This window comes from Marmota flaviventris, chromosome 19 (genome assembly GCF_047511675.1).
Source record: "Marmota flaviventris isolate mMarFla1 chromosome 19, mMarFla1.hap1, whole genome shotgun sequence".
NCBI classification, from domain to species: Eukaryota; Metazoa; Chordata; class Mammalia; order Rodentia; family Sciuridae; genus Marmota; species Marmota flaviventris.
Window position 1 is genome coordinate 31,958,768 of NC_092516.1, and position 27,835 is coordinate 31,986,602.

The following is a 27,835-nucleotide window of genomic DNA, read 5'->3' on the forward strand; positions in this document are numbered from 1 at the left end:
AGCTTCGCGTTTCCCCAGGCGGGGAGAGTAGGGGCGCTGTAGCCCGGCAGTATGTAGGCGGAACTAAACTCAGGCGACTCGCGAGACAGTCGGGTTTCGTGAGCCGGCCTCCGTGAGGTCCCGGTCCTCGCGGCGACGGCGGCGGCGGCGGCGCGTGGAGGGAACTGGGCCGGGCGGAAGAAGTCGAACACAAGGTATTTCCGGTTCCGGTGTCAGTTCGAGGCGCCGCCGCCGCAGCCGCCGGAGACGCGATGCCTAAAGGAGGTGAGGGGCCGGTGCGCGTGGCCCGCGGTCCTGGCGGGGCGTCCTGGGGCCGGCTCCCGCTGCCCCTTCAGCCCGCGGGCTTCTAGCAGAGGGGCGCAAAGGGACGCCGTCGGCGCCGGCTGAGAGCCAGGCCCAGCCCGCGACGCCCGATTGTCCCGGTGGGGAAACTGGGGGCCGTGGTGGTCCAGAGCTACTCCCTCCCGGGTCTCAGGCGACTCAGAGGCCCTGGTTCCCGCCGGCCCGGAAAGCCGGACACTGGCGCCCTTCTCCGAGCCTGGTGGTCTGGAGTTTCTTCCCACTGCCAGGCTGCCCGGAGACTGAGTCACCGCGTCCCGCGTGTGTGCCGGGCCTGCCTGCCTCGCGCGTAAAGTGTGGGCCTTCTCAGGCTCCGGCTCAGCCAGGCCTGCCTAGTAAGACCTAACGTGATGCTGTGGAGCCTAGCAGACCGGGCTTTCATGCCCGCATTCGTAGCAGCTGAGCGTGTGCCTTCGACCCAGTCATGTAACTTCTTTGTGTCTCAATTTTTTCATTTGCAAACGAGAAATTACTATTGCATCTACCTCATAGTACCGATGAGAGACTTAAACTAGGTAATCCACGTAGAGTGCTCAATACAGTGCCGAGCAGTCGTTAAGTGCACAGTAGGCATTAGCTATCACTGTTTGCTGCAGAGTTTGGCTTGCTCTTGAAGGTTTATGGCTTCCCAGTACGTTGTAGGCCATCTTCCATCCTTTTTCCCTTTCAGAACCGATCGTCTTTCTTTTGAATCTCCGCTGTACCATAGTCCAATTCTGTGGCCTTGAACTTATTTAACTTTCCACCTTTTTTCCCCTTCCTCTAGAATACCAGAGTGATAATTGTTAGCTTGGCGAGTTGGCTATAACTGAATGCCTGACTAAAATGGCAAAGTGCCTGCCTAGCTCCTGGCAAAGAACAGATGTTCAGTTAATGTTGGTACCTTACATGTTATGCTGGTTAATGCACTCAGCCCACAGGAACATCTGCCTGGAATTTGTCAAACCTAAATTATTTTCCGACTCTACATTCAGGCTTTACAGAGCTGAATCTATTTAAACGTAGTTCTTTGCTGATTTATTGTGACACTGGGAGAGCCAGTGTCTTAGGTTCCCTACACTTTTCATCTGAGACTTACTGGTTCCAGGGTTGGAGGATACAACTAGAACATTTTAAATATGAATTCATGGCTAACTCACTTGGTCTTTTGTGAAAAACTTTGCAGGCTGACGAGTTTTTCTTGCTTGGGTTAATTTACTTGAAACAGCATAAGAAAACATGAAGGTGTTAAGAATATGAAATTCTCCAAGAGCAAAGGACCCAATTGTGCTTTTTATTAAAAAAAAAAAAAAGTCTTGAAGTGCCTCTGATAAAAGTTACAGTAGAGCAAGCCAAAGTCAGTATGTCATAGCCAAGTGTAGTGGATGAGAGCCTGTAATAACCAATTTTGAATTATTACCATTGCCTGAAATATTAAGAGGGCAAGAAAGGATCTTGCCTTTTTTGTTTTTTTAACAACAAGCTTGGTCTCACAATAGGCCTTTCATGCATATAGCTTAGATACTCCTGGGAACCCAGGTAGTCATTAAAAATGGGTGGTGTGGGCTGTAGCAACCCAATTATGGCTCTGCAGCTGCTGTCTAGGAAATCAAAGGAGGCAGTATCTCTGCTACTGTCTCAAGAGTCTGGAGCAACTCTGGCTGCTCATTAGTGATTTTCTGCTCACAGTGAGGAACCCTCTGGAAATCAGATGGGTCTCAGCTTTTAGGAGAGATCCTGTGGTGGGATGGAGGCTACACCCACCTCTTCATCCTCTAGGACCAACAGAGGGAATGATGCCCTGCTTTAAAATGCAGATGGTTTTGGCACAGTCTAGTGTTATGGCTCTAGAGGGTCAGGATACAAAACTCATTCTTAGGTGAACTTTCATTGCTAGTCACATTTTTAACTCAGATTATAGTTAGTTTTAGTTTCCCCTTTAATTTTGCCAGGTGAATTTCAAGTAGAGTTTTTTTTGGGGGGGCGGGGAGTTGCATATCTGGGATTGAATTCAGGGGCACTCGACTACTAAGCCACATCCCCAGCCTTATTTTGTATTTTATTTAGAGAATGGGTCTCACTGAGTTGCTTAGTTCCTCACCATGGCTGAGGCTGGCTTTGAACCTTTGATGCTCCTGCCTCAGTCTCCCAATCCACTGGGATTACAGGTGTATGCCACCATGCCTGGCTCCAACTGGAGTTTTTGCTGACAGGTTTTGGGGTCATTTCTCCTTAAGTATTCTCTTTATACTGAACCACTATGAAATATTTTTTTTCTCTTCCTACATTTGCCGTAAAGTGGGGGTTTTGTTTTTTTAAATGTTTTTTAAATTTTGGTTATTGTTTTCCCATCAAATGCTGTATTAGGAAAGTAACAATCAAGGCTGCGGTTGTGACTCAGTGGTAGAATGCTTGCCTAGCACGTGTGAGGCCCTGGGTTCAATCCTCAGCACCACATAAAAATAAGTGAATAAAATAAAGCTAAAAGAAAAGAAAAATAACAATCTTATCAAACATTTGTAGTGCTTATCCAGTGCCAGGCACCTTCTGCCAGCTTTGCATATGTTAGTTAATCCATTTTCATTGCAGCCCTATAAGTAGGGGCTCAAGTGAGGAAACTGCTACTCAGGAGGTTAAATACCTTCCCAAAGTCACAATCTAGGGAAGTGGTAGCGCTGGCATTGGAACCCAGGTTTTGGACTCCAAAGTTCTTACTCGTCACATTCTGCTTTGATCTTAAGTCTCCTTGTCTACAAAATGAAACCAGCAATGCCTCTTGAACCACAGGTTTGTTCTGAGGACCAAATGAGCCCATGGCTGTGACAACATTGCAAGTAAAAAGTCCCTTAGTGACAGCAGAGGTATAAATATTACATGTTTTTATGCCTGCATCTAAGTCTACTGTGTTTTAATTCTAAGGGACCAGGGGATTTAGTTAGTTATTCTGTGCCATGCACATGTCCTCAAGATTTATTTATGGGATCTTGCATTCATCACACAGTTTGCATCTACTTGTCATGAGTTGCTTCTTGTGTCCCTTTGAACACATGAGGGTGAGGGAGGTACAGGTTTGGTTGGTGCTTAGCTGTAGCCTCTAATGGGAGTGCTTCAAATAGGTCACAGCCCTTTGTGGGGAGGTGGGTTAAGGTAATCAGGACAGCTACTTTCTCTTATCTTCCTAAACTGCTCCTTGTTCAGGGAGAAAGGGAGGCCACAAAGGCCGGGCAAGGCAGTATACAAGCCCTGAGGAGATCGACGCCCAGCTCCAGGCTGAAAAGCAGAAGGCCAGGGTGAGTACATATAGTCTGTCCAGCCACTCCAGTGGTTCAGGGTGGTGCCTGGCCTCTTTGGCTCCCATAGAAGCCAGGTGAGGACTAAGGGTAAGCCAGTGTGGGTGTGGGGAAGGTAGTGGACAGCAGATGTGAATTCTGGTAACCAGCCATACTAGAGGGAGACCATCCCGTGACTGGCTCTATTAGAAAGAACTTGGTCCACTTGGCAGTAGTTGCTTAGTGTGCCTGCCTTCTGGGGACTGTCTACTGGCTTCTGTCCTTCTGGAGCTTGAGTTCCCTAGCAGCCCACCATTTCTCTGATGCATCCTGTGGGACTGCTTGCCATACTCAGCACAGCATGCTGCCCTACCTTTCCACATCCCCAGTGTGCTCTTTGCTCCCAGCTCTGTTCAACATCACCATCTCTGTGATCTTGCTGGTGCTACCCACATGCCCTCCAGTCCATACTGTCTATCCCCTCTTGTCCTGCAGTACTTTGTCCAGCCTGTTGTTGGTGTCCACGTCCCCTACCACACCATAGATCTGTGCTTGAATTCAGAGCCCAAGAGAGCACAGTCAGGCCTCCAGAACCCGCAAGAAAGCAGAGAACACCTCTAGGTGGAGAGGTCTGGGTGAGCCTCATTGTAGAGTTGGCAGCTGAGAAGGACCTTGAAGAAGGTGTGAGGAAGTGCTATGAGTAGAAGGATATAAGGTTTTTATCTTTTTTTTTTTTTTTGATGGGAAGGCAAGAAATGTGGAAGAAGGCCACGCGCTAAGGTGTGATCTTGGGAAGCTGGTGCAGCAGGGTGGTACATGGGCAGGACCAATTAGGATTGTAGAACCAGGGAGTACTTGCCCAGGAAAGCCAGTACAATTTGGCAGTATATGCAACAGGTGGGACAGCTGGTTTTTAACCCCATAGCTGGGGTTTTATCACCTTGAGTGATTAACTTCTTGCCAGGCTGTCCAAGGTGGCTGCAAGGAGCAGGGCCTTTTGCAGATGTGCACGGGGCTCACTGGATTGTGGGACGGGCCTCCAGGCCATAATGCTGAATAGACAAGCTACCTGTCTGACCCAAGTCCCCTATTCTGGGCCAGGAGCACAGAATAGTTTCCTTGTCATGCTTGGTCACAGCGTTCCAGAGGTTTAATGTCAAAGTTCACCGTCGTGTGGTGGTAGGGGGTCACAGTCTTGGGGGTTTGTTTTGCATTTTTGATTCTGCAGGTTGTCCATTTCTGAACAGGAAGAAGAGGAACAAGAAGAAGGTGGTGATGGGGCTGCAGGTGACCCCAAAAAGGAGAAGAAATCTTTAGACTCAGATGAGAGTGAGGATGAAGATGACGACTACCAGGTACTGAGTTTGGGCTCATTCAATAGACATATTTTGAGAACTATTTACTCCCAGTCCTCATAGTAGATGCAGACAAAGTTCTTGCTCCTAAGAGTTTCATTTCTTTTGTGTGGTAGGGTGGGGTACTGGGGATTGAACCCAGGGTCACTCTATCACTGAGCTACATCCTCAGCTCTTTTAACATTTTATTTTGAGATGGTCTCACTAAGTTGCTAAGGTTGACCATAACTTGCCTCAGTCTCTCAAGTAGTTGATATTACAGGCATGTACACCTTGCCTAGCAAAGATTTACATTTTCTTTCTTTTTTTGGATCAGGGATTGAACCCAGGGGTGCTTAATCACTGAGCCAAATTGGGCCTCATTAAGTTGTTGAGGCTTGTCTTGGAATTAGCAGTCCTCTTGCTTCAGCTTCCCAAGGTACTGGGATTATAGGCATGTGCCACTGCGCCCAGTTCCAAGGATTTAAATTCTAATGGAGAGATACAATAAAGAAATGAAAAATGGACAACATTAATTCAAGTAGCGATAAGAGTTATGAATAAAACACTGTGACGAAAGATATATAGAATAGTGTTATAGTGATGAGGTAACTTGGAAACTGAGATGAGAACAAGATGGAGCCAGCCATGTCAAAACTGGTGTGTAGTCAGGTACAGTGGCACATTCCTATAATCCCAGCAGCTTGGGAGGCTGAGACAGGAGGATTGCAAGTTCAGACCTAACCTCAGCAAAAGCGAGGCCCTAAGCAACTCAGTGAGACCCGTCTCTAAATAAAAAATACAAAATAGGGCTGGGGATGTGGCTCAGTGGTTGAGTTCAATCCCTAATACATACAAACAAACAAATAACCAACCAACCATCCAACCAACTAACCAACCAACCAGATTAGCAGATGTAAAGGCCCTGGGGTGGGAACAAGCATGGCAAGTTCAAGGAGCAGGAAGGGCCTGTAAGGCTTTGAATTTTGGGTAAGGAGTGGAGTGGTTTGGGGTGAATGAGGAGAGGTTGGCAAGGATAGCACCTGTGTAGCTGTTGAAGGGGGTTGGGTTTTATTACAATGGGAAATGGGCAGCTGGTAGAGTCCTTGATTGGGAGAACTGACCAGGTTTGTTTGTAAAAGATGATTTGGGCCTCTTTGTGCACAGTGAATTGTAGGATGTTAAGGGTGGAGGCAGGGAGATGGCGGCATGTGTCTAGAAATTGTGGTTTGTGCTGGGGTGGTGGCAGTAGCAGTGGATAAGAGTGGACCTATTCAGGCCATACTTAGGGGTTGCTGAAGGAACGAGAAATCAAAGGTATGCTTAAGATTGACAGAAGGAACAGGTTAGGTGAGGAGTGATTCTCATGTTCTGTCTTAGGTACATTCTAGTGTCAGGTGTCTGAATGGAGGTGTAGATTGGGTAGAGGTATGTGAAGCTCAGTAGAGTGGTCAGATTGGTATTCGGAACTGTATCCCTGGTCATTTAAGGAGGAAAGATAGGATTTTGTTTGTTTGTTTGTTTGCACATATTAATTATACAGAATGGTGAACTTTGTTGTGGCAATTTAAACACGAATATAACATAAGAAAAGATAGGATTGTCAAACCTTGAAACTGACCAAACCTGCTGGAGACTGTTCTTGTTTCTTCCTGAACTACCCCAGGGGTGGTGGGAAGTACAGGCTTTAAGTTCTTGAGCCAGCTTCCAAATCCATAAACTCTGCGATGCAATGATCACTTTGATTCTCAAGTTGCATTTCCCATTCATTTTCTATGATTGGAAGCATTGGAGTGAGTCCTGAGAACACACATCTGTGGTTCACCCTGCCTGGGGATCTAACATATGTTGGAGGAAGAATCAGGCCTGGGATTCCGTGGAAAATTGCTTCTGGAGGAAGCGGGGAAGTAGTGTTCTGTGTTGAGAGCTACTGTCTACTTCATGCTTGACCATGAGCAAGTTATTTAACCCTGAGATTTCATTCTGTTGCCTCTGAAACAGATAATAGCCCCCAGTTGCTAGAGTTGGCATAGATTGGGCCCTTGTTGCACATGCTCATTTTCCTTGCCTCTCTAAGGCTGGTGAAGATATGCCTGTGTGCTGTCCCCACTTGAGACTTGGGCCAAGCATCCTGCGGGCTGGCGGTGGAGCAGGAGTTTGTCCCCATCCAGATGGGCTCTTAGGAGATGGTGGGAATGACTTTCAGGGGCTCTGCAGGACCCCAACTTCTCCAACAACCAGCTTCTTGCCTCGTCCTAGCAAAAGCGCAAAGGTGTAGAAGGGCTTATCGACATTGAGAACCCCAACCGGGTGGCACAGACAACCAAAAAGGTGACGCAACTGGATCTGGATGGGCCAAAAGAGCTTTCAAGGAGAGAACGGTAAAGTCTGCTGGGAAGTCTTGTGACAGCACACAGGCTGGGATGGGGGGTTGCTGAGGTGCTCGGTAGTTGGGGTATGGGGGTGCTCCAGCCATGTTGTTTGTTTATTTCTGCTTCATTTCATCCACCAAAGGCTCTACAATAGCTTCTCAAAAAAAAAAAAAAAATTATATATAAACACATGTTGTTTATCTATAGAGATATGTCAAGGGAAGTAGACAGCAGATTCCGACCTGAACATTGCATTTGAAGTAATGGCCCAAGGACAAAAGGGATACCCTCTAGTCTCTGGCTGCATCTTACTGTTTTGTTTATATCCATCCATGGTATTGTGGCCATGGGGCCTGGGGGATCTGAGCTAGCTAGAAGGCAGCACAGCCTAGTGCAGGGAAGTATTGCTCAGCTGAGCCAGCTGTTCTGGGTATTTCTGAGTCCCATGTGAAAATGAAGCAGCCTTCCTTATGAGTTGTGTTAAAGTTGAGATCTAGTACTTACGTAAGTCCTTGATAAGAAGTGGGGTTTTTTTGTTTGTTTGTTTTTGTTTTGTTTTGTTTTCCTTTCTGATATGTAGTGCTGGGAATCTTGTATTGCTGTTCTGCCACTGAGCTGCATCCCCAACCCCAGTGCCCTGACTTTTGATGGCCACCAGAGCCTTTAAGAAGTGGAAGTCTACTGAGAAAAGCAGCCCTAGTTTCTCCTTATCAAGTTGCTAGGATTTCAGTTCACTATCCTGTGCATACCCAGGATGCCTAGGAACATGTCTATGAAAACTCTGCAGGGAAGTCCCATGAACTTGAGATGTGGTTGGAGACCACGAAGGACTCTCCTTATCTCCTTACCCCTCCAGTAGCTTCACCAGAAAGCCATTTGCACCACTGAGCTGGTGCTGGTCTTCCCAGAGAAGAAGGGCTTTAGTGCCCTTTAGTGGCACATTCTGCCACTTCACCGCAGAGCACCCTTTCACAAGTCACTGCCCTTGCTGCTCCTGCCTTTTGGGTTGCAGAAATGATAATCATAAAGGCTAGCACTCTGCCTGGCACTTGGCTTTCACTGAGGGGGCCCTGCAGAACTTTGGGACTGAGGACTCAGAGGTATGTGAATATGGCGCATCCCTGCTGGGGGAGAATCTACTCAGTTCTGTAGCAGACTGTTTTGTCCAGTTTTCCGGGTGAGCCTTCTGCTCATCCCACTCCTCATGGCTGTTACTCACCCATCTTCTCTCACTGGGCTTCTTGCCTTGTTTCTCAGTACTCCCCAGCCTTGTGGACTGTGAGGGCCTCTAAGAGGCCAACTCTCTCCCCTCCTCTCCTGCCAGACAAGCTCTTCCCTCCTTCAACACTTGGCTTCTCCAGATGAGTGCAAATGGCACCCTGTGATTGCATACCCTGAAGGGCATCTCCTCGAGTTCAGAGTCTTTGGCTTGGGAAGAAAATACTCCAGAGAAACTAACGGCCATCTCCACACTCCATAGTGGGATATTACGGACATCTTTGTTTCATGGAGTCTAGCTTTTATTCTTGTTGAGGGGGCTCACTCCTTGGGAAACAGCCCTCTTGCAATCTGAGCTGCCGTAAGGATGTTGTGGTAACCTGAGATAGGTTATGTCTCATTCCCATCTCTGGCTCTCATCCTCTGCCCTATGGTTTACGTGGTGCACTTATTTATCTGTTTCTTATAAAATGTGATTTTCAGTTCCTTGATCCAGGTCATTTTCTCTAGAACATGCAGTTCATTTGGTTTGGGTCAGCTTTTTTCACTGTGCCCACCAGACTCTAGTTATGAATCCATCAGGCATCTTCCTGTGTTGCTGCAGCCATTGTCCCCTCTCATGCCAAGGCTTTCTCACAGGGTTTGCCATCTGAGCTCATTCCTTCTGCTTGCTTATTTGCTGAGTGTCCATCAAACAGGGATCACAGAGCCAAGGCCCCTCCCTCAGCTGGAGCACCCTCTTCTACCTGGGCCCTAGTCCTGAGTGCTTAGCCTTCATTCTGGCTCCTACATCCAGCTCAGCTAACGGTGTGGGGAAGATGTCCCCTGAGACACCATTTTATCCAAACAGAGAAGAAATAGAGAAGCAGAAAGCAAAAGAACGCTACATGAAAATGCATTTAGCTGGGAAGACAGAGCAGGCCAAGGCTGACCTTGCCCGGTTGGCCATCATCCGGAAACAGCGGGAAGAGGCAGCGAGGAAGAAAGAAGAGGAGAGGAAAGGTAAGTCCCAGGGATGGTTACCTGACTTGTCTGGGCAAGCCACCAAACCTTTTACTTTTGTCCTTATCCATGAGGTGGGAGTGGGTGAGGACTGATAACTGCCTGACCAGGTTATCTAGTAGAGACTTACTCTGCATGTACAGGTAGAGAGGGAGGCCCCTGCTCACCACCCCTCAGGGTGCTGGAGGGTCCAGAGCATTGTGGAGTCTCAGCAGAGCACTGAGAGCAGTTGCCTCACCGATGGCAGGAGGTCTTAGAGTGCCAGGTCAGACCTTTGAAGCTGGAAGGTCTTGCTAAGGTCTTTGGGGCCTTGTGAAGCCAGAACTGCCTGGAGTCACTATCATCCATCCATTGGGCTTGGGAGGTGGTGAATTCCAGCCCAGGTGCCTCTCTTCCTCATGCCCTACCAGAGGGAGGTCAGGGTGGCTATGGGGGCTTGGTTGGTTTATAGACATTTTATTTTATTTTTTGACAGAGCCTCACTAAATTGCTGAGGCTGTCCTCAAATTTGCAATCCTCCTGCCTCTGCCTCCCAAGTCACTGGGATTATAGGCCTGTGCCACCAAACCTGGCTACAGTCTATTTTTTTTTTTTTTAATATTTACTTTTTTAGTTGATGAACCTTTATTTTATTCACTTATTTATATGCAGTGCTGAGAATCGAACCCAGTGCCTCAAACATGTGAGGCAAGCGTTCTACCACTGAGCCCCAGCCTACTTTTTCTACTTTTTTCTTTTTTGTGGTGCTGGGGTTTGAACCCAGGGCCTTGTTCATGCAAGGCAAGCACTCTACCAAATGAGCTATATCTCCAGCCCCCTACATTCTATTTTTTAACCATCTCTTCTGGGGCCCTGAAAGCCCTTAGAGATCCTGTTGTTGGCCTCTTTGCCAAATTATGAGGAAACTGAGAGTAGAAATGAGAAATCAGTTGCTCAGGGGCATTGTCACCCACACTGGAGATCTGATTATCCAGACTCAGCTTGCTTGACAAACTAAGCAGGAAAGGACTTAATGTGTAACTATGTGAATGGTGTTACTGACTTGAGATTTTAACATTAGAACCCATGGGGAAAGGTTGGAATTATGGGGTTCTCCCCAGGATGCAGGGAGGAGTTTCTAGAACCCACTCAATTGCATATTAGTGGGTCTTTGTGGATAGGGCAGCTTTTGATACAGTGACGGCAGGAATGTCTAGGTGCCTGGGTCTTGGAACTTCAGCAGACTTCTCCTGCAGGGGTTGTCCGCCTGGGCCCTTCTCTGGTCTCTGCCTTACTGCTATCTATGTACAGTGGGTTTTGAAGCCTCTCAGACATGAAGTTTTGGGGGTTGTGAGGTATGGATTTGTTTTGTTTTAACTCCTGCCCTCCCCTCCCACTCCTCAGCAAAAGACGATGCGACTTTGTCAGGAAAACGGATGCAGTCGCTCTCACTGAATAAGTAAGCACGGCTGTGGAGGAGAGGCCAGGGGCTGGGCCGTGCCGCCAGGACCCCTCCCGTGCCACCTGCCCTGCACCCTGGTGCCGCTGCAGCAGCCCCTCATGGCCAGGAGCCCCCCACGGCCTGGGGCCTCCTCTTCATCTTGGCACAGAAATCGTTTGGGGGGGTGTGGGGGGCTGGGGGGAGGGGGCAGCTGCTATCTTTGAGACAGAAAGATGCAGGACAGCATTTCATATGTAACCATTTGAATGTTTTTGCTGTTTTTAGAATTCAGAACCCTGGTTGGGGGGGTGGGGGGCGCCTGGGAGGTGGGGTAAGAAGAGCTTCCATTTGTTCAGTAGATTGCACGTTAGTGGGTGGTCGTGCCAGGGGCAGCTGCTGATAAGTTTGTGACAACTAGCCCCAGTCTGTGTTGCCTGGGTGCTCACTCAGAGAGGCTGTTATCCAGGAGCCTGTGCTCCTGGGTCCCTGAGGGTCATGTCTGGTCCCTGGCCAGTCCCCTCTGACTGAGGCCTCTCCTCTCTGCCCTTCCCTGCCTCATTCCCACCCATCTGGCCGGGGCTAGTACCCATTTTTAACCCTACCCATTGATCATTTCAAGAAAACCTCTGTTTACTGTGCAGCACCCAGGCAAAACATGTTCCACAAATTCAACTTGTATATTTGGCAGATTAAACTTGACATTATCGTAAGCTTTGTTTTGCAATCTGTCTTTTGGCTTCTGTGCCCAAGCCATTTTTACTTATGGTGGCACTCAGGCAGGGCACGTAGCAAACCTTCTGTTGGGTAGCATGTGCAATATGCAGGGATTATTCCTGGTCCCACAGCAGGCTGGAACAGCACAGGCCACCTTCTCCAGGTGCCCCCTGGTGGTAACAGCCTAATTCTGTGTTGGAAGAAGCTTCCCAAAAGCTGAGCGTTATCATCACATTTAGCTTTTACCGTATTTTATGGTGGGGACTGTCAGTGGGGAAACATCAGCAATGGGTTGTGCTACAGATTCACGTCTAGTGAAAGATAACCCCACAGCACTTGTCCTGCCTCAGCACCCATCTGAAGCATTCTTTACCTTTGTGTTTGGTCCTGAAAGATTAGTGGGTCTGTTGATGTCGTGGGGTGCCACACAGGGAGGGGTGTGGGTGGGAATGGTGTGGTTTGCCCGAGATCAGGCAAAATGATTTAGTAGCAGAAACGGTATTGAGCTCCTGACTCCCAGGAACTTCTTACTACATGCCTTGGGAACTGATGGAGAGATTCCACAGTGCCAGCATCTGTATTTTGCCCTAGTGTCCTGCAAATCCTGGCCCCTGAGGAGCAGGAATTCCTCAAGGGGCAATGTCTTCCTGCTGCCTGGAGATCATGTAGCAGTTTCCCAGGCTCGTCTGTAGAAGTTCTCTGACAAGATGGAAGAAGGTGGTAGCTGTTTGGCCAGGTTCCCATTGCCGGCTCTGAGACTGGGCAGCAATGAGGTAGGTGTCCTCTAAGGTGGGTGCTGAAAGCCGGAGGAGGTCTGTAAATGGCCGGTGAAGAGTCAGGGCTTTGAAAGAATCCTCTGGTGCTCAAGGCAAGGACTTCCTGGTGTCTACAGGTCCAGGAGTATAGGTTTACAGTCTTGCCTGGATACCTGGGCAATGTGTGGACTAAAGCTCCTTGGGCTGGAAGCATTTCTCTGGCTTGACCAGAGACCCTCTTAGCAGACACCCCTATAGTTGGGTTTGGAAGTCAGACTTGTGTTTGAATTCTGGCTGTGCCACTTTCTGCCTGTGGGAGTTTGTAACATCTTTCTCTGGTATGTGTTTTGGCAGTGCTGGGACCTAAAGCATGGTAGGCCATGTTACTGAGCTATACCCCCCAACCCCGTTTTCCTCTTTAAAATGGGCAGAACAGGTCCTTCCCAAGATGGGGACACAGTGCTTTGTGTCTGTTAGGACTCCTCCAACTCTTCTACTAAGTCACTAGTCTTTTACCTAGTCACCTAAGCCAGGTAGATATCCCAGCTGCCAGCCCTGTTTCCCCCACCCCACTGTGTCATTCACACATAAATACTGCCGTAGCCTCCTCTTGGGCCTCTGGTCTAGTCTTTGGAATGCAAAGCTAGCTGTGGCCTGCGTGGTCCCAAGAGCTGCCAGGAGCTGGTGAGCCTTCTTGGACTCACCTCATCCTTCAGCTCCCTGAAGGCCCCCACTTTTGCTCACCAGCCCTTGGTTCATGCTATGCCTTGGCTGGCACCTTTCCTCAGTCTCCTTTTCCTGAGCTCTCCTGGGCACTGGGTTATCTGCCTCCCCCACCAGACTGTGAGCTTCACAATACCAACTCTGCCCTCATTGTCCCCTCAGTACCCAGCAGGGCTTGGCACAGGAAGGCCCACCAAGTCTGTCAGGGTCCTAGTGAACACTGGTGATGTACAGTACAGAGCAGGGTCCAGGGTCACCCTCCTTTCTGGACTGGGCCTGCTACCTGCCAGGCTTGGAGGAGTCCAACCCTACCCTGATAGTGCCATGTAGTGCCTTTTCCTTTAGGGGAAGCACTTTGGAACCTGTGTCATTTCCATTAAACACAAGCTGTTGGGGTTGGCACCAGGGCCTCACACACGCTAGGAAAGCACTCTACCACTCAGCCCCAGCCTCTGAACCTGTCCTCTGCCTCCTGCCCCCACCCAAGAACTGCGCTGGCCTTGAACTCTCAAGTCTGTCTCAGCCTCCTAAGTAATTTGATTATAAGTGTGTGCCACTGTGCCTAGTTCCACACCTGTTACTTTAAAGCCAATACTTGTGCTCTCTGAAATAGGCTGCAAGTCTTATGAGGAAGGTCGGCAAGCTTCTGCAGAGCTCCTGCACGAGGCGCCTGAAAGAGGGTAGAGGGAAGCATGCTGCTCAGGGTGGTGTGTGGGGTGTGGGTTGGGTGTTGCTGGGGACCCTATCTGCCTGAGGAAAGCAGCAAAAGGGGTATGAATGCCTCTTTGCCCATTACTGCAGGGCCTTGCGACAGACACCTCAACTTGGGGACCCAAACTCTTAATGGGCTAACACAGGCTGGGACTGCATTTAGTAGAGAATAAGGGGAGCTGTCAGTTCATGACCAGTGGAAAACCACCCTCCTTCCAAACACACAGGCAAGCATGTCCACAATTGCATTTTTATTACCTTCATTTTCTGAAGCAGTTCATGACCAGCATTGTGCTTTGGTGGCATTTCTTTAAGAAAAAGGCACATATTCCTTGAATAGGTAAGAAAAGCTCCTCCCCCTTCTAAGGGAGCAGTCCCCAGGGGTGTCCCATACTGGTACCCCAGAAGCGTTCAGCAAAGCCTTCTCAAGCCCTTCCTGGCCCCTTTTCCCCAGCTGTTGGGATGAGGGCAGACTCCCCACAGGTCATTTGATCTTGAGGTCCTTCAGGGCTGACTCCAAGCTCTGCAAGGAGGCAGAATGGGCAGACTGGTTCTCAGCCTTGTGCCCCCATACACAGGGCCCCCAATCCATGCCCCCTTAGCCCCAGCATAGTAAAGGACAGAACCTGGTCTTTGGAGTGGGGCAGACCTGAGTCTAAATCCCAACCAGAGGGCATGCAAGCCCAGGGGTCAAGGGCTGCTCCATTACTGCACCCCCAGCCCCCAAAATGCCTTTCTCCTGTAGGAGTGAAGGACTGGGTCATCCAGGGTCATGCTGGGGAGGTGGAGAGGGGAGAAAGGTGAATCCAGGGGCCTGGAGGGAACTGGGATACAACAAAGTCTCACCTTCACATCCCAGATGCTCATGCCACCATCCATGCCTGTTGTGCAGAACTGTGAGCACTTTGCCTTGCCCCCACTGAGCACTGAGATCTGGCTGTAAGGAGGATGAGAAGCTTGGGGATCCCAGCCTATGCACCAGGAGATCCCAAACTCCTATGAGATTGAAGTGCAAGATGGAGGTGCCCAGCCAGGGACAGGCTGAGAGTGGGCTTGGGAGTCTGCTTTGGGGACCAGCAGTTGCAGAAGACACTGAAGGGCTGGGCAGGGAGGAAGGACACGCACATCTAGGGGATGAAGTGCCAGTAATGTGCTGGGACAGGGGAAAAGAAGGGGAAAGTGAGGTTGGTTCTAAAAAAGATGCTTAGTTGGAAGATTGGGCAGATATAGGCTTATAGCCAAGGGGCTGTTGAAGTCTTGCCATCACCCTGATTAACATGGCTGGGAGCTTTGGGTTTTGGAGGGTCCTCAGGTGACTGCAGAGGGACCCTTACCTCCACTGGGTTCTAGTGATAGACCCACCCACAAAAAGCCTGCTGCTCACAGGCCTCACTCCCAGGACAGTCCAATTATCAGCGAGGTTAATGCTCAGCCCCCACCTGCTGTGATTTTTGTGCACCCAAAAGAGTTCTCAACTGCTTCCCAGATGGTGTCCCTCCCTCCAGGGCTCCCCCTGCACCTGACTTCTTAGGCAACCCTGGCCCTGCCCTCACCTGACACTGTTCTTGTGCAGAGAGTCCAGCCCAGCTCCGGCGCCGGCGCCACCTTCAGAGCTGGCCTTTTTGTCCAGGTTCTGGAAACGCTCACGGGCTGTCAAGCCCCGCTGCGAGCTCTGCTTGGGCACATCCAGCCGCCCACCAAAGCTCAGTGTCCCCGCGGCACCATCGTAGGTAAACAGCACTGGAAAGCAGTCATGGCCCTGTGGCCATGTGGAGTTACCACTGAGTGCCTGCCAGGGCAGGCTGAGTGCCCCCATTCTCCACCCAACAAAGGAGAGGTGAGGCAAGGTGCTGGGGAGCATCATATATCCCATGTGGGGCTTTGATGGCACTTCCACTGAAATGAATGTCCCAGCTTGGGGACATGACCAGGCCATGAAGAATTAGGCCTCAACCCCAGGTATACAAATGGGATGGAACTATCCTCTCACACAGCAACGCCTGGATCTAGTTGAAAATCTTGGACTCCCCAAGAGTTCCACCCAGCCAGTTATACCACCTCCAGGAGAGACCCTGCAGCTAGCTGCTCCTCTGGATTTTCTCCTCATAAGGCAACCCGGGAAGCATGTCAGAGACCAGGCCTCCTTCAGACTCCCTCACAATACCCACACTGCACATGAAATGGGAGCAAGAAGTCCTTACTGCATTAAGCCAGGGCAACTGGGGATTTTTTGTTGTTACTGCAGCATAACCTAACCTATTCTGTCCCATGTGGATACGAATGGGTGTAAGGCAAGAAGGGAACAAGGGAGAGGGGGAGGTAGGAGAGCTGCTCCTACCAGCCACCACTGCTTACCGCTGCCACCAGACTGTTTTCGGTGATGAAGGTGAGGGCCAGCAGTGGCAATGTTTCAGAGGCCAGTGTGGCAACGCTGAGGGGAAGAGCAAGGTTAGCCACCGGGCACCACCTCCTGCCTGTGTCTGGGTTGCCCTGTAGCCCTGCACCTCCACCCCTGTACTCACGCCATCTTCTTGTCGGCATCAGCCAGGCACACGGTACTGTCATGGCTGACCCAGGCCACACGGCTCCCGCTGGCTGAGAAACAGACACCGTGTACCCAGCCACAGCTACTGCTGGACTCAAACATCAGCTCCCCAAAGGGCATCTTGGAGCCCCATGGAGTGGGGGCTGGTCGTTCCTCCACCTCCTTGATGTAGGCAGAGAAGATCCTGCCAGCAGAGGCAAGAAGGGAACTGAGGTTTAGGGGCCTGAGAAGGGAACTCCCTCCCAAACCAGGCTGGTGGGGGACTCCGAGTGGTCAGAGCACAAGCTTGGAGCCCGTGCATTCAAGATCTGGCTCCCATGACCTGTGTCTTCATGCTCAACAAGTCTGGGCCTCAGTATTCCCTAGGTGCAATAAGATGGAGGTGAGGGTGTCCCAGAGCCTGTGGGGACAACCTGAGAGTTGACTATCCACAACTCACGTGGCCCCCAGAGGCTGTGGTCCTATCATGCCAGCCCTTCGGATGCCCCTCCTCTCCTCTCTGCCTGGATCCAGCTCTGCCCCTTCCTACAGGCTCCACCCTCTTTCACTCCCCAGCATTCACCTCTTCTCAATCCACCTGACAGATCAGGGTAGCAGCAAACCAACTCCCCACCCACCAGCAAAGCCTCACAGGATGCCATCCTTTCTTGCCTAGGGCCTCTGAAGTGGCTTCTGGTGCCTGTTGTTTTCTAAGTGGAGATTCAGAACAGGGTGGCAGGGGTGGGGAGCAGCCACCTGCATGAAGCTGGAGAACTGGTGGCCAAGGCAGACTTGGGTGCTAGGCTCAGAAGTTAAAAACAGTGAATAGCAACTGGATACGCTATGTTCCAGTCCTGAAGATCATGAAGCAAGACTTGTTCCAGTTTACCAGTCATTCCTACCTTAATAAACGCACCCGCTCACCTCCTTCAGACAAGCCAGGAAACTATAAAGGTGGGAGTTATACTGAGGCAGGGGCTACAGGGCTGTAGACTGGACACAGGGTGATTCTTCAGAGAGCAATTCCTCACTTGGGGTCCTTGGGAGGAGGCTCCCATCTCACCTGCACTTGAAGTCACAGGAACCAGCAGCCAGGAGCACATTGTTGGGATGCCAGTCCAGGCTGAGGACAGTAGAGCGGATGGGCTTCTTGATGTGCTTGCACACCCACCTGGACACGTGGCCAGACAGGTAGGGGGGAGAGGGACAGGAAGTGAGCATCCACAGACCTCAGCACATTGCAGGCCACCAATGTCCTAGGTGGAGAGACCTGGACTTATGTGATGTGGGACAGGCAGCAATGTGCTGGGTCTCCTCTGGGATGGGGATTCTGTCTTGTATCCTTTTAACCTCACAAAGTTATCTAAGCTACAGTTTCCCAGATTTCAGCTGGGCTTCTGCCTGGTGCCCACCCTCAGCCATGTGGGATTGAGGCATGTCTGGCAGTTGGTGAGTGGTGCCCCGCAGTCTGACAGGCTGGGCATCTGGGTAAGTGACTGACTTTGCTCATCTGCAGAGTGGGACAGACCCAGTCCATGGGGCTGTCAGGAAGTCATGGCTTAGCAAGTGCCCCCAGAAGTGGGGCCTGGGATGCTCTGTGTCCTCATTGCCAAGTTGAGGCTGGGGGACCACTGAAGGACTATGCAGAGTCCCTTGTCTCACCAAGAGACAGACTTTCCTGGGGTCATGTGAGTAGGGGTCCCAACATCTCCTCCTGTGCCTTCTGGGGACTAGTGCTGCCTCCTGTAGGTCTGCAGTCCTGAGCTTGGACAGTCCCGGGTCCCTCCCAGCCCACTCTGGCCCTGCCCAGGCACGCACCAGTCATTCTCCTGCTCAAAGTAACAGATGGAGATGACACGGGAGCCACTGCCCACAGCAAACTTGTTCTCATTGGGGGCCCAGCGCACACAACGGGCAGCACGGTTGATCCGCAGAATGACGAGAGTGGGCTTCCACGTGCGGCCCTTCAGCGTCCACACATAGGCATTGCGGTCTGTGCCGCAGGTCACAATGCGGTTACTCTCAGGGGCCCAGTCGATACCTGTGAGGGACGTAGAAAACACTAGGCTGAAGCCATCAAGCTGAGCTAGCTCTACAGGGGTCACATAGGAAGGGCCAAAGCCACAACCTGCAAGGAAGCTGCCTCTGCCTAGCACATACACTTCCCTGTAGGCCACTATTACCTGGAGAGACCAGGGTTGCCACTGGACCTTATGAGAGCTGTAACAGCTCTCCTAGGCTATCACCATAGGCTTGAAGACAAAGCTAGAGACAGAGTTCTTTATAGAGCAAGAACTGAGCTGCTGGATCAAGCCTCTCCTGAACCTACAAACCTTGAGTTTCTCAGTAACATGAGCCAACATAATCCATTTACAACCTAAGCCACTTTGAAACAGGGCTGTGTTCCTTGAAACCCAATCTGTTCTGCTTAATTCACTGATTAGGTAGGTGCATGACCACAGCCAGCCCCTCCCTGTTCCCTCACCAGTGCTGACCCACCTGTCACCTGCCCGTTGTGCTCCTTGAGCTCATGCACCTTGGTCCACTTGGCCCCGCTCTTCTCATAGATGTGCACCTCGTGGTTGTTGGGGCAGATGGCAATCTCTGCAGGAGCAGCAGAAAGGGCTTAGCAAGGGGAAGAGATATGGGCCCCCAGCACCCTTCCCCATGACTACCCTCCATCTCACCCTTCACAACCCAGGCTCTCCTCTAGTGGAGTCCCCTGAAACCCCTCAGGCCTTGCTGAGCACCCTCTCACCCTTCTGAGTCTGGCCACCCCTCCCTCACCTGTACCCCCTCAATGCTCCCACAGCCGTCTCACAACCCAGGACCTCTTCCCATCCCACTGCTCTGGCCGGTGGCTGCCCTGCTACTGCTCCGTGTCCCCAATGCCAGCCAGCCTCCTGGCTGCTCCTGACACCTTGGGCTCCTACCCCTGCCCTCCCTGGCTTCAGTGCCACTTGCTCAGAAATGTCTCTTTTCACCCTTTCTAGACCAGTAGCTCTGCCTCCACAGCCTCCCTCTTTAGGTCCTAGCTTCATTTCTTGTCCTTGTACCTTCCCCTCAGGAGACCCAAGCTTAGTGTCCTGTCCTATCCCCCCCACCCCTACAAGCACCAGCTCCTGCAGCAGGGCCTGGCTGGCATGCTTCACACCCCCTGAGCTCTTCCCCTTCCCTCCAGCACCTCCCTCAGGACAGGGCCTAGGGGCAGGGTGAGGATGGGTCTCAAGGAGCCCACTGGGTGGGGGGCACTCCCAGTGGGCACTCACGGGTGCGATCCTTATTCCAGGCATGGCAGCTGATGGGCTCCACCAGGAAGCTGTGGTAAGCCATGGCTCAGCTCCTGCACCAAGAGAAGAGAGAATGCAGGTCAGCTCTGTTCCTGCCCAGAGAGACCAGGACCCACGTGACCCCCATGGGAAGACCACCCCGGTTTCAGAGGGGCACCAGTTTGCAGGAAAGGATGGCAGGGCCCACCTGGGTCTCCTGACAGGCCTGGTGTGTGGCTTCCAGACCTGGGGCCTGTTCCCCTCCTCCTAAGAGGGCAGGTATCACAGGATGTCTCTGTGGCTTCAGGGAACAGAGTGGGATGGGCAGATGAAGATCTGTTGTGAGTGGGGTGTGCTGGGACCTGGCCAGACAGGCTGGCACCTGCCAGCTGTGCCTCATGGGTTGATCCTCCACCCTCCCACCATAAGGTCTGGGTGAAGATGAAATGCAGCAATCCTGTAAGTGTCACAGAATGCAGCACACTGAACCTCCATGCCCAGAGCCCAGGGACCCAAGGGAGAAGCAGAGGTGGACAGGCCTTCACTTGCTGTGCTCAGGTCTGGGTAATGGGGTTTTAGAGAGACCCTAAGGAGGCCCACCCATAAGGACATAGGAGGAAATAGAAGCAGTGGGGTGAATGCAGCCCCCTGCAGGAGACCAGCTCCAGCACTGATAGTGAAACCCTGGCAGGGGGCAGCTCAGCCCCCACCAACCATTCCCAGCTGTCACGGAGCTTCGGAGGAACCACGGAGGGTGGTGGCACAACACTGGCTCCCTTCCCTCACTGCTGTCCCCAGCTCATACCCTGCTGCCTCTGCAGGGTGCTGCCTGCCCTTGGCCAGCCTGGGGCCTCCCATCTAGCCAAATGTGCCTTCAAGGCCAGTTCTATCACCTGCAGCCCTAGGCTACTCCTGCTCAGCCAAGATGCACCCATCCAGAAAGACCTAACAAGAACATCACTTCCCAAACCCAGGCTCTGCCTGTCTTGACACTGACTCAGCTTCTCAGCTGCAGGTCCTGGAGTGGAGGAGCCCCGAGGCACTGCTTGCAAAGCCATGTGGCCCAGGGGAACCTCTCTCATCCTCCCAGAACCTGTTTCTTCAGCATCAGGGTGGAAACAGGAATCTTGCCTCACCAGAGGTGTTGGGCCGGTGAAATAAGATGATACACCACACTAGGCACCAGGGGGTGTCCAAGACATGGCACCCTTGGGCCATAATAGATGTGATGGCACCTGACCTTGGTTTATCCTTTGAAGAGTCGATCTCCCCAACCAGGCCAGAGGCTGATCCTGGGGCCCACATGTCCTGCCATTCAAGTCTAGGAATCAGTGGCACCTCAGCCCCCCTACCCCAAAGCTCACTGCCTGGTGGGCCCTGCCTGGTATGCCCACCCAAATGCATACTCTACTTTTTTTTTTTTTCGGTACCAGGGATGGGACCCAAGGGTCCCAGCATTTTTTTTTTTTTTGGAGACAGGGTCTCGCTGAGTTGCTTAGGGCCTCACTTAGTCATTGAGGCTGGCTTTGAATTTGCAGTCCTCCTGCCTCAGCCTCCCAAGCCACTAGAACCATTAGCTCGCCTAGCCACACCCCTGCTTTTACATACAACAAAACATCCTGAAAAGTATCCTGTTTCAGAATAAGACACCAACAGAAATGTGTGCATCTTTATGGTGGAGGGACCTTGTCTGTTCCTTCCATGCCTGGGAAAGGGCCTCAAGTGGGTCCTCCTCAGTTGACATTTGCAGAGAAAGTGGACAAGAGAGCCATGTGCACATACAGCCCAGCGTCACATGTGAAGACATTGCTGCAGACAGACATCCTGTGTGTGCACAGTGAGCCTTACCCAGGGCAGGCCCCCAGCACGGCTGCCTCCCTAACCTCTCTCCCAAGGCCTGTGTAAGGCAAAGCCCCCGCCTGAAGTGCACCTCAGAGCCTTCAGCCAGGTCAGCAGGCCTGCTGGGGGTTTCCCTGAGTACTTCCGGGGTGGCCCAGGTTTAGGCCATCACTGCCCATGCCAGATGACAAGGCTGAGGAGAGGGAAGCTTGAGCCTGTCTGACCAAGCTGCTCAGCTGCCCCAGTTCCACGGTCTGAGGTCACCAGCGGGGCAGGGGCAGGGCTGAGGCCAGGCTCTAGTTGGCCCCTGGCGTCCAGTGGTCAATGGCCGCTTCCACAGCTTCAGTGGGAGCAAAAAGAAGGAGGAAGCTGGGGCTGCCGTCTGTGGTGGGGCCCAGAACCTGAACTTGGGGAACCCTGGGCTGGTAGGCAGACCTGACTTTTCAGCAACAATTGTGACACTCTGCATGGGCCCAGGCACATCGGTCCTGGCTGTGAAGGTGGAACGGCCACCCCCATCAGCAGCCCCCGCATGTCCTAGTGAGTAATGCAGGAGGAGGCCCTGGGGAACATTGGCCCTGTTTCCTGGAACTCAGGGGCTGATGGGGGAGGTGCTGGTAAAGATGGCCACAGGGCTGGGCGCGGTGGTGCACACCTATAATCCCAGCGGCTCCAGGAGGCTGAGGCAGGAGGATCAAAGCCAGCCTCGGCCAAAATGAAGCGCTAAGCAACTCAGTGAGACCCTGTCTCTAAATAAAATACAAAATAGGGCTGGGGAGGTGGCTCAGTGGTTGAGTGAGACACAGGCCATAGGCACAGTGTGACAGACAGGGAGGTTCAGGCCACACCTATCAGCCAATCACACTCCATCCAGCATGAATTGGGGGCAGGAGAGAAGGGTGAAGAGGGGCTGGAAAGAGGAAGACTCATTTCCCCCTTTTTATAACTTCTGCAAAGCTACTGAAACCGGCAGGGCCTCAGCAAGGACTCCCCAACCCCTGTATCTGCCAAATGAGGAAGTGGGGGCCCCAAGAGGCAGTCAGCCATGGGGCTCCGGGCTTTCTGGCTCAGGGATCATAGGATGGTTCCCTGGTCAGACCCAGGATCAGCCTCACAGCCCGCCACTCTGCCTCAGGAAAACCTCTAACTACCAAATGGGGTGGGTGGGACAACTGCCCTCCCGAGGCTTGCAGGCCACCCTGCCACTAAAAGCTCACAGGAAAACCCATATGGGCTGCTTCGCCCCAGTACACAGCCACCAGGCCTCTGCACTGCTCCTGGAGGAAGAGGCTGGCAGGGAACGTGGTCTCCCTGATCCACTTGATGATATGGCCCTGAGAGCCAGTGAAGTCTCTGACAGCTGAGGAACATGAGAGAGAAGGGGACCCTGGGGGGTGGCATTGGGACCAGGAGTCCACCCGTGGTGCTCTGTGCTCCATCACCCTGGAAATGGTGAGGCTGGGGGAGTGAGGGCCAAAGTGCATGCACACCTCAGCTGGTTTCAAGCCACCTCAGGTCAGCCTAGGGGCTGGTTCTCCATACTCATGGATCAGGTGACCAAAGATGGGTGGGGTTGGGGGAGGGAGGGTGGTGGGGCTGTGCTCCTTAGGAGACTCAGAATTCCCTGCAGGGGCAATGTGAGGTGGGAGTTTCTATTCAGGGGGTACCTAAGACCACTCACCAGGGTGTAAAAAAAATTTTTTTTAACATGAGGTCTCAGGCTTGGGATTCAGCTCAGTGGTAGAGCACTTGCCTAACATGTGCTCTGTACCTCCAAATGCCACTCAAAACTGTGGGGTCTCGCTGTTGCCCAAGCTGACCTTGAACTTGGGAGCTCAAGTGATCCTCCTGTCTCAGCCTTTCAAGGGCTGGGAATCCAGGCGTGTACCACCTTACCCAAGAACCACCCCCCATTTTTTTTTTTTTATTACAACCTGTACTTGAACAGAAGTTCAAAAGAGGAGGTATTCGTTTTGTTCACCGAGATGTCCCCAGCAGGGATTAGGGGCCTGGACATGGTAAGTGCTCCATGAATGTGGCCTATGAATGAACTGCATCCTCTTCCTGAGGTCTATCTTGGGGGATGGTCTCTGAGGAATGTGCTGTGTTACTTCAGTGGCATGTGGGTGTTATGTGATTTGTAGAAATTTGGGGATTATGTACTCAAATTTTTCTCCCGAATGGAGTCAATGGTTAGAAAAGCTTGGAAACCTCTAATCTAGGGGACCCCCCCCCCCCCGTGGATGTGGAGGGGAGAAGGATACAGCTCTCCTCCAAAGCAAGATGGGCAAAGCCCCAGGCTGTCAGCTAGGGAGGACACTCTCCCTGTCCCCAGGCTTCAGGGCTACCTCCTCATGGTGCTGGGTTTAAACTGTCTCTCTCCAGACTGGCTGGGCGTCGGTCAACCTTCTGCCATGTCTTTATCCAGCACAGGCTGGGGCTCTTCCTTGCCTGGCTTTACTGGGTCTCCCTGATTCCAGAGGTCTGGCTGTATTGGAGGCTAAACTAGGCAGGAGTTGCCTGGAGCAAGGACCTTGGCTCCAGAGGCACTGCAGGAAGTCTCCGCCCAGCTCGCTCAGGCGCTTGGAGGGAATTGCCAGCAAGCCATTTTGCTCAGGGTGCTCAGTATTACTCAACTTCCTGTTGTGGGTAGGAGCCTGGGTGGTGTGATCAGCCCTTGCTACCCCCATTCACCCCTCCTGACTCTGCTCTTTAAGTCTTACAAGCCAGGCAAAGTCAAGAAACAAGACTCAAACAATTATAAGGCACCACAAAGCATGAATTAAAGAAAACAAAACAAAACCCCAAAACACATAAAACTCAATGCTGGGAGGGCTGTGGAGAAATTCTCTCATTTGTTGCAAAATAGTTTGGTCTTTCTGAAGAGACTGATAAACTGAATTCAACAACTGTGTTAGGAATGAATAAATAGAACACAATAACATTAGCAGGGACTTAATGTTGGGAGTCTGGGGATATAGCTCAGTGGTTCAGGGTAGAGCTCTTGCCTGGTAGGCTTGAAGCCTGGGTTCCATCCCCACCACTGCAAACAACAAAAACAAAACAAAAAACACATTGTGATGCTATTTAACTATTAGAAAAGACCCATCAATCATGTATAAAGACATATTTTGTACATGATGAGCAGACAGGCTCAGATAAAAGCAAAGATCCCCTCCAAGTCACACAGTTCCTCAAAGGCATAGCTACGACTGGACCCCAAGCCCCCAAGGTCGGGTCCCTCAGAGCAGACACACACATCAAGACTGCAGGCTTCATAACGGCAACAATAGCAAGCATTCATACGCCGTCTGTACCTGGCGCACTGCCAAGTGTCTTACACACATTCTCGCATTTCAGCCTTGCAACTTGAAAGGTCCCCATTGTCCAGATAAGGAAAGTTGAGGCACACAGAGGTTAGGGGGCTCTCCAAGGTCATGGGGCCAGAGAGGAAGCTGGCACCTAGGTCCCCTGTATCCTTCTCACCCTCCGGGGTGCACCGCCCAAGGCTCGCGGAGCCCGGAGACAGCCCTTCCTGGTCTGGCCCTAGGCTCTGATCTGCTAAGGCTCCAGTCGCCGCCTGCGGGCCCTGGCTGTGCTCCCTGCGCCTCGGGGAAGGAGGGGGCGCCCGAATCCCTCGCCAGGACCCAAGCCCGTCCGTCGGGACCCCTCGGACCGCGACTCCGGCGGGAGGCGGCAGCCGGGGCGTGGCGGGGGCGCCAGCTCATTTCCCGGCCTCGGCAACCCGGAAGGCTGGAGGATGGAGGGGAAGTGACTGGGCGTGGGGCCCCGCGGCACTGAGAATCGGGGTGACGGCGACACAAGCGAGGGGCCGAGCGGGAGGTGGGGACCGGGAGCGGGGCCGCGGAGGCGGGAAGGGGTCCGAGCGGGCGGGGTCCCCGAGGATGCCAGGTGTGCAGGGAGCCCGTGTCCCCGCCTCCGGGTCCCCGACCCCGCGAGCCCCCGCGCGCTCCCCTCGGGCGCAACCCGCGCCCCCGCACCGGCAGATGGCCCCTCCGCTCCCGCCGCCCGCCCCGTCGGGCAGCGACCCGACCCCCGCGCCCCGGCCCTCCCTGCAGCCCCGATCCCCGCGCCCCGCCCCGTGCCCCTCACCTCGGGGCGCCCCGGCCGCGGACTCTGGGCAGTCGACGCGCCGAGCCGGCTCTGGGCCCCGCGCAGCGCCGCGGCCACTTCCTCGTGGGCGGGGGGCGGGGCCTCGCGGTCTGGGCTCCGGGCCGGGGGCGGGACCTGGGGCGGCGGTCGCGAGATCCCAGGTCCCGCCCACCCCTCGGGGCTCAGGGGCTGCCGCGATCCAGCCGCGCGGATGTCGGAGCCGGGACGTGTGCGGAAGTCCTGCGCGGCCACCGCTCTCTGCCTTCCGGGCGGGGAAACTGAGGCTGGGAGGAGGCGGCCACCCAGCCGCTGGCAGCCGGGGGCCGGCGAGCGCGGGCGCCGACGGCGGGCTCTGCGCCACACGCAGGTGACCGTGCAACTTGGCGAGCCCCTGTGTCCTCGGTCCCCAGCGCTCGGTCATTCCCAGGTTGCCCCCGGTCGGTAGGTGCAGGCCGTGCTTGGGTGTGGGCAGCAGCGAGGCCGTGACCACGGCTGCCGGCCCCGCCCTCGTTTTCCTTACTGTTAACAGGGGTGCTGGTTCCAGGCAGGGATGCACACGGGTCACCAGCAGTGACTTCCTGCTCCTCTAGGCCACCACAGCCCACTTCAGGTCTTTGAATTATCCGGGTGGCCTTCCAGCCACCTTATTTGGGATGTTAGGCCAAGTGGTCGCCAGGGGTTGTTGAGTCCTGACCCTCTGCCTCACGAGTGCAGATGTGACCCATCAGGTAGACGAGACCCCGGTGACAATACTCTCCAGAACTTGTCTCTAAGCTGGGTGTGAGGTGAGTGTCTCAGGAGGTGAGTGGCCAGACCCTCACCCTGTCAGGTCTTAGAGCTTTAAACACATGCTCTTCTGTCTGCCTAGAACACTTCCCCCCCCCCCCACCTGCCAAATTGGGCTCATCCACCAGGAGGTAGCTGAGTGTCTCTGAGGTCACTTTGCCCAACCCCCACAACTACCCCCATTAGAAGTGACCCCTAGACTCCCATTGGCATCTCCTGTCACCATCCTGGGCTTCTATTTACAGAGACAGCTCTTCTGAGGAGTGGCTTGAAGGATCCCCTATATTAACAAGTGGAGCACTTCTCCACAGTGAGCATTGTCCTCGCCCAGTGAACTGGAGCTCAGATCTTCTTGACATGACAATTTTCCTGAGATGTGGGGGGGCTGTGATGCAAATTCCCACGTTTGTTGCTCCTTAGCAGTTTCAGATAGTCTGTACCAGCAGCCTTCCTCCCATGGGACAAGTGTGATTTGATGCAGAATGACACTGTAGCTGTTTCCATGGACTCCATTCTACCCCTCTGTAGCTTCACAGATGTCTAGGGAATGACCCCAGAAGGCCCTGAGTGGTCTAACTCCATCAGCCTGTGGTGTTTCCTTTCCTCAATGCCTGACTTCAGATGACCCATTTGAAGCAAAGCCCAGGACTTTGGAGGATGATCCAAGGCAAAGAACTGCCTTCTGGGTGAGCTGCATGAGTTTGGATGAAAATACAGCACAATCTGGACAAATGATCTGGTCAGCCCATAATTCAGTCCCAAGTTACTGGCTTAATGTTTAAACTGATTTGCACTGAATTTTTCTGCTACTCATTGCCAGAAGCACCCTAACCAACCTGCATAGAGGACTCCTTTCTCCTAACGTGGAAAACAGAACTGAAGTAGCCTAATTCGATGAAAAGACTCAAAGTCCATGTGTGCAGCAACCATGTTTGTGTTGTCCACTGCCATCCCCAGGGCTGACTGGAGAGGCTGCAGATAGGAGTCACTCAGTACCCATCTGCAGAATGAATGAATAAATGATCAGAAATGAATAAATGATTAGAAAACAATCTGATTCTGATTCTGCTACTTAAACTGAAGTGTAACCCCAGCAAATCACTCTTGCTGTGCCTCAGCTTCTGCATCTGTGAAGGGAGGCTGATGGGCCCCGTCCGTCCCCCACCTCCAGGCCTGCAGCATGGAGGGAAGGCCCAAAGAATGGGGGAGCGAAAGTGACTGCAATGTGAAGGGGGTGTTATTTGAAATCGCTCCCTGTGTGTGGGGGTGGTGGTGGTGTTTTCTAAGCCTTTAAGTGAAGCAGCTCCTTGGGGAAGGGGAACTTGGGGATGGAGGGATTTCATCTGGAGTTCCCAGAACCACTTGGACAGCTTTCTGCTTCTTCCTGGAATCTGTGTGCAGTGCCCTGAGATGAAGATGCTACACTCCCCTTTCTTTTCTGATCTCAGGTTTCCAAGAAATGCAGCCA

At 52.6% G+C, this 27,835-nt stretch overlaps 2 protein-coding genes and 2 long non-coding RNA genes across 4 annotated transcripts; 2 read left to right on the forward strand and 2 right to left on the reverse strand.

Annotated features, from left to right (window-relative positions):
• The first annotated feature begins 142 nt into the window (after positions 1-142).
• On the forward strand, positions 143-11,643 carry Pdap1 (PDGFA associated protein 1). The gene is made up of 6 exons (XM_027953249.2): positions 143-264; positions 3,517-3,608; positions 4,835-4,942; positions 7,181-7,302; positions 9,362-9,513; positions 10,897-11,643. The coding sequence occupies exons 1-6, from the start codon at positions 252-254 to the stop codon at positions 10,953-10,955; spliced, it is 546 nt and encodes a 181-aa protein (XP_027809050.1). The 5' UTR covers positions 143-251; the 3' UTR covers positions 10,956-11,643.
• Positions 11,644-11,870: 227 nt separating this feature from the next.
• Positions 11,871-14,021, reverse strand: LOC117794552 (uncharacterized). Its single transcript, XR_004618446.2, has 2 exons — positions 13,700-14,021; positions 11,871-12,461 (listed from the first exon to the last, which is right to left on the reverse strand). It is a non-coding gene; the product is annotated as an uncharacterized lncRNA (long non-coding RNA).
• A 51-nt stretch (positions 14,022-14,072) lies between these two features.
• Positions 14,073-25,688, reverse strand: Arpc1b (actin related protein 2/3 complex subunit 1B). Its single transcript, XM_027953243.2, has 10 exons — positions 25,582-25,688; positions 19,630-19,703; positions 18,860-18,964; positions 18,179-18,401; positions 17,424-17,531; positions 16,359-16,565; positions 16,192-16,267; positions 15,390-15,595; positions 14,683-14,773; positions 14,073-14,359 (listed from the first exon to the last, which is right to left on the reverse strand). The coding sequence occupies exons 2-10, from the start codon at positions 19,691-19,693 to the stop codon at positions 14,321-14,323; spliced, it is 1,119 nt and encodes a 372-aa protein (XP_027809044.1). The 5' UTR covers positions 19,694-19,703; positions 25,582-25,688; the 3' UTR covers positions 14,073-14,320.
• A 342-nt stretch (positions 25,689-26,030) lies between these two features.
• On the forward strand, positions 26,031-27,419 carry LOC114106356 (uncharacterized). The gene is made up of 2 exons (XR_003585177.2): positions 26,031-26,366; positions 26,613-27,419. It is a non-coding gene; the product is annotated as an uncharacterized lncRNA (long non-coding RNA).
• Positions 27,420-27,835: the final 416 nt, after the last annotated feature.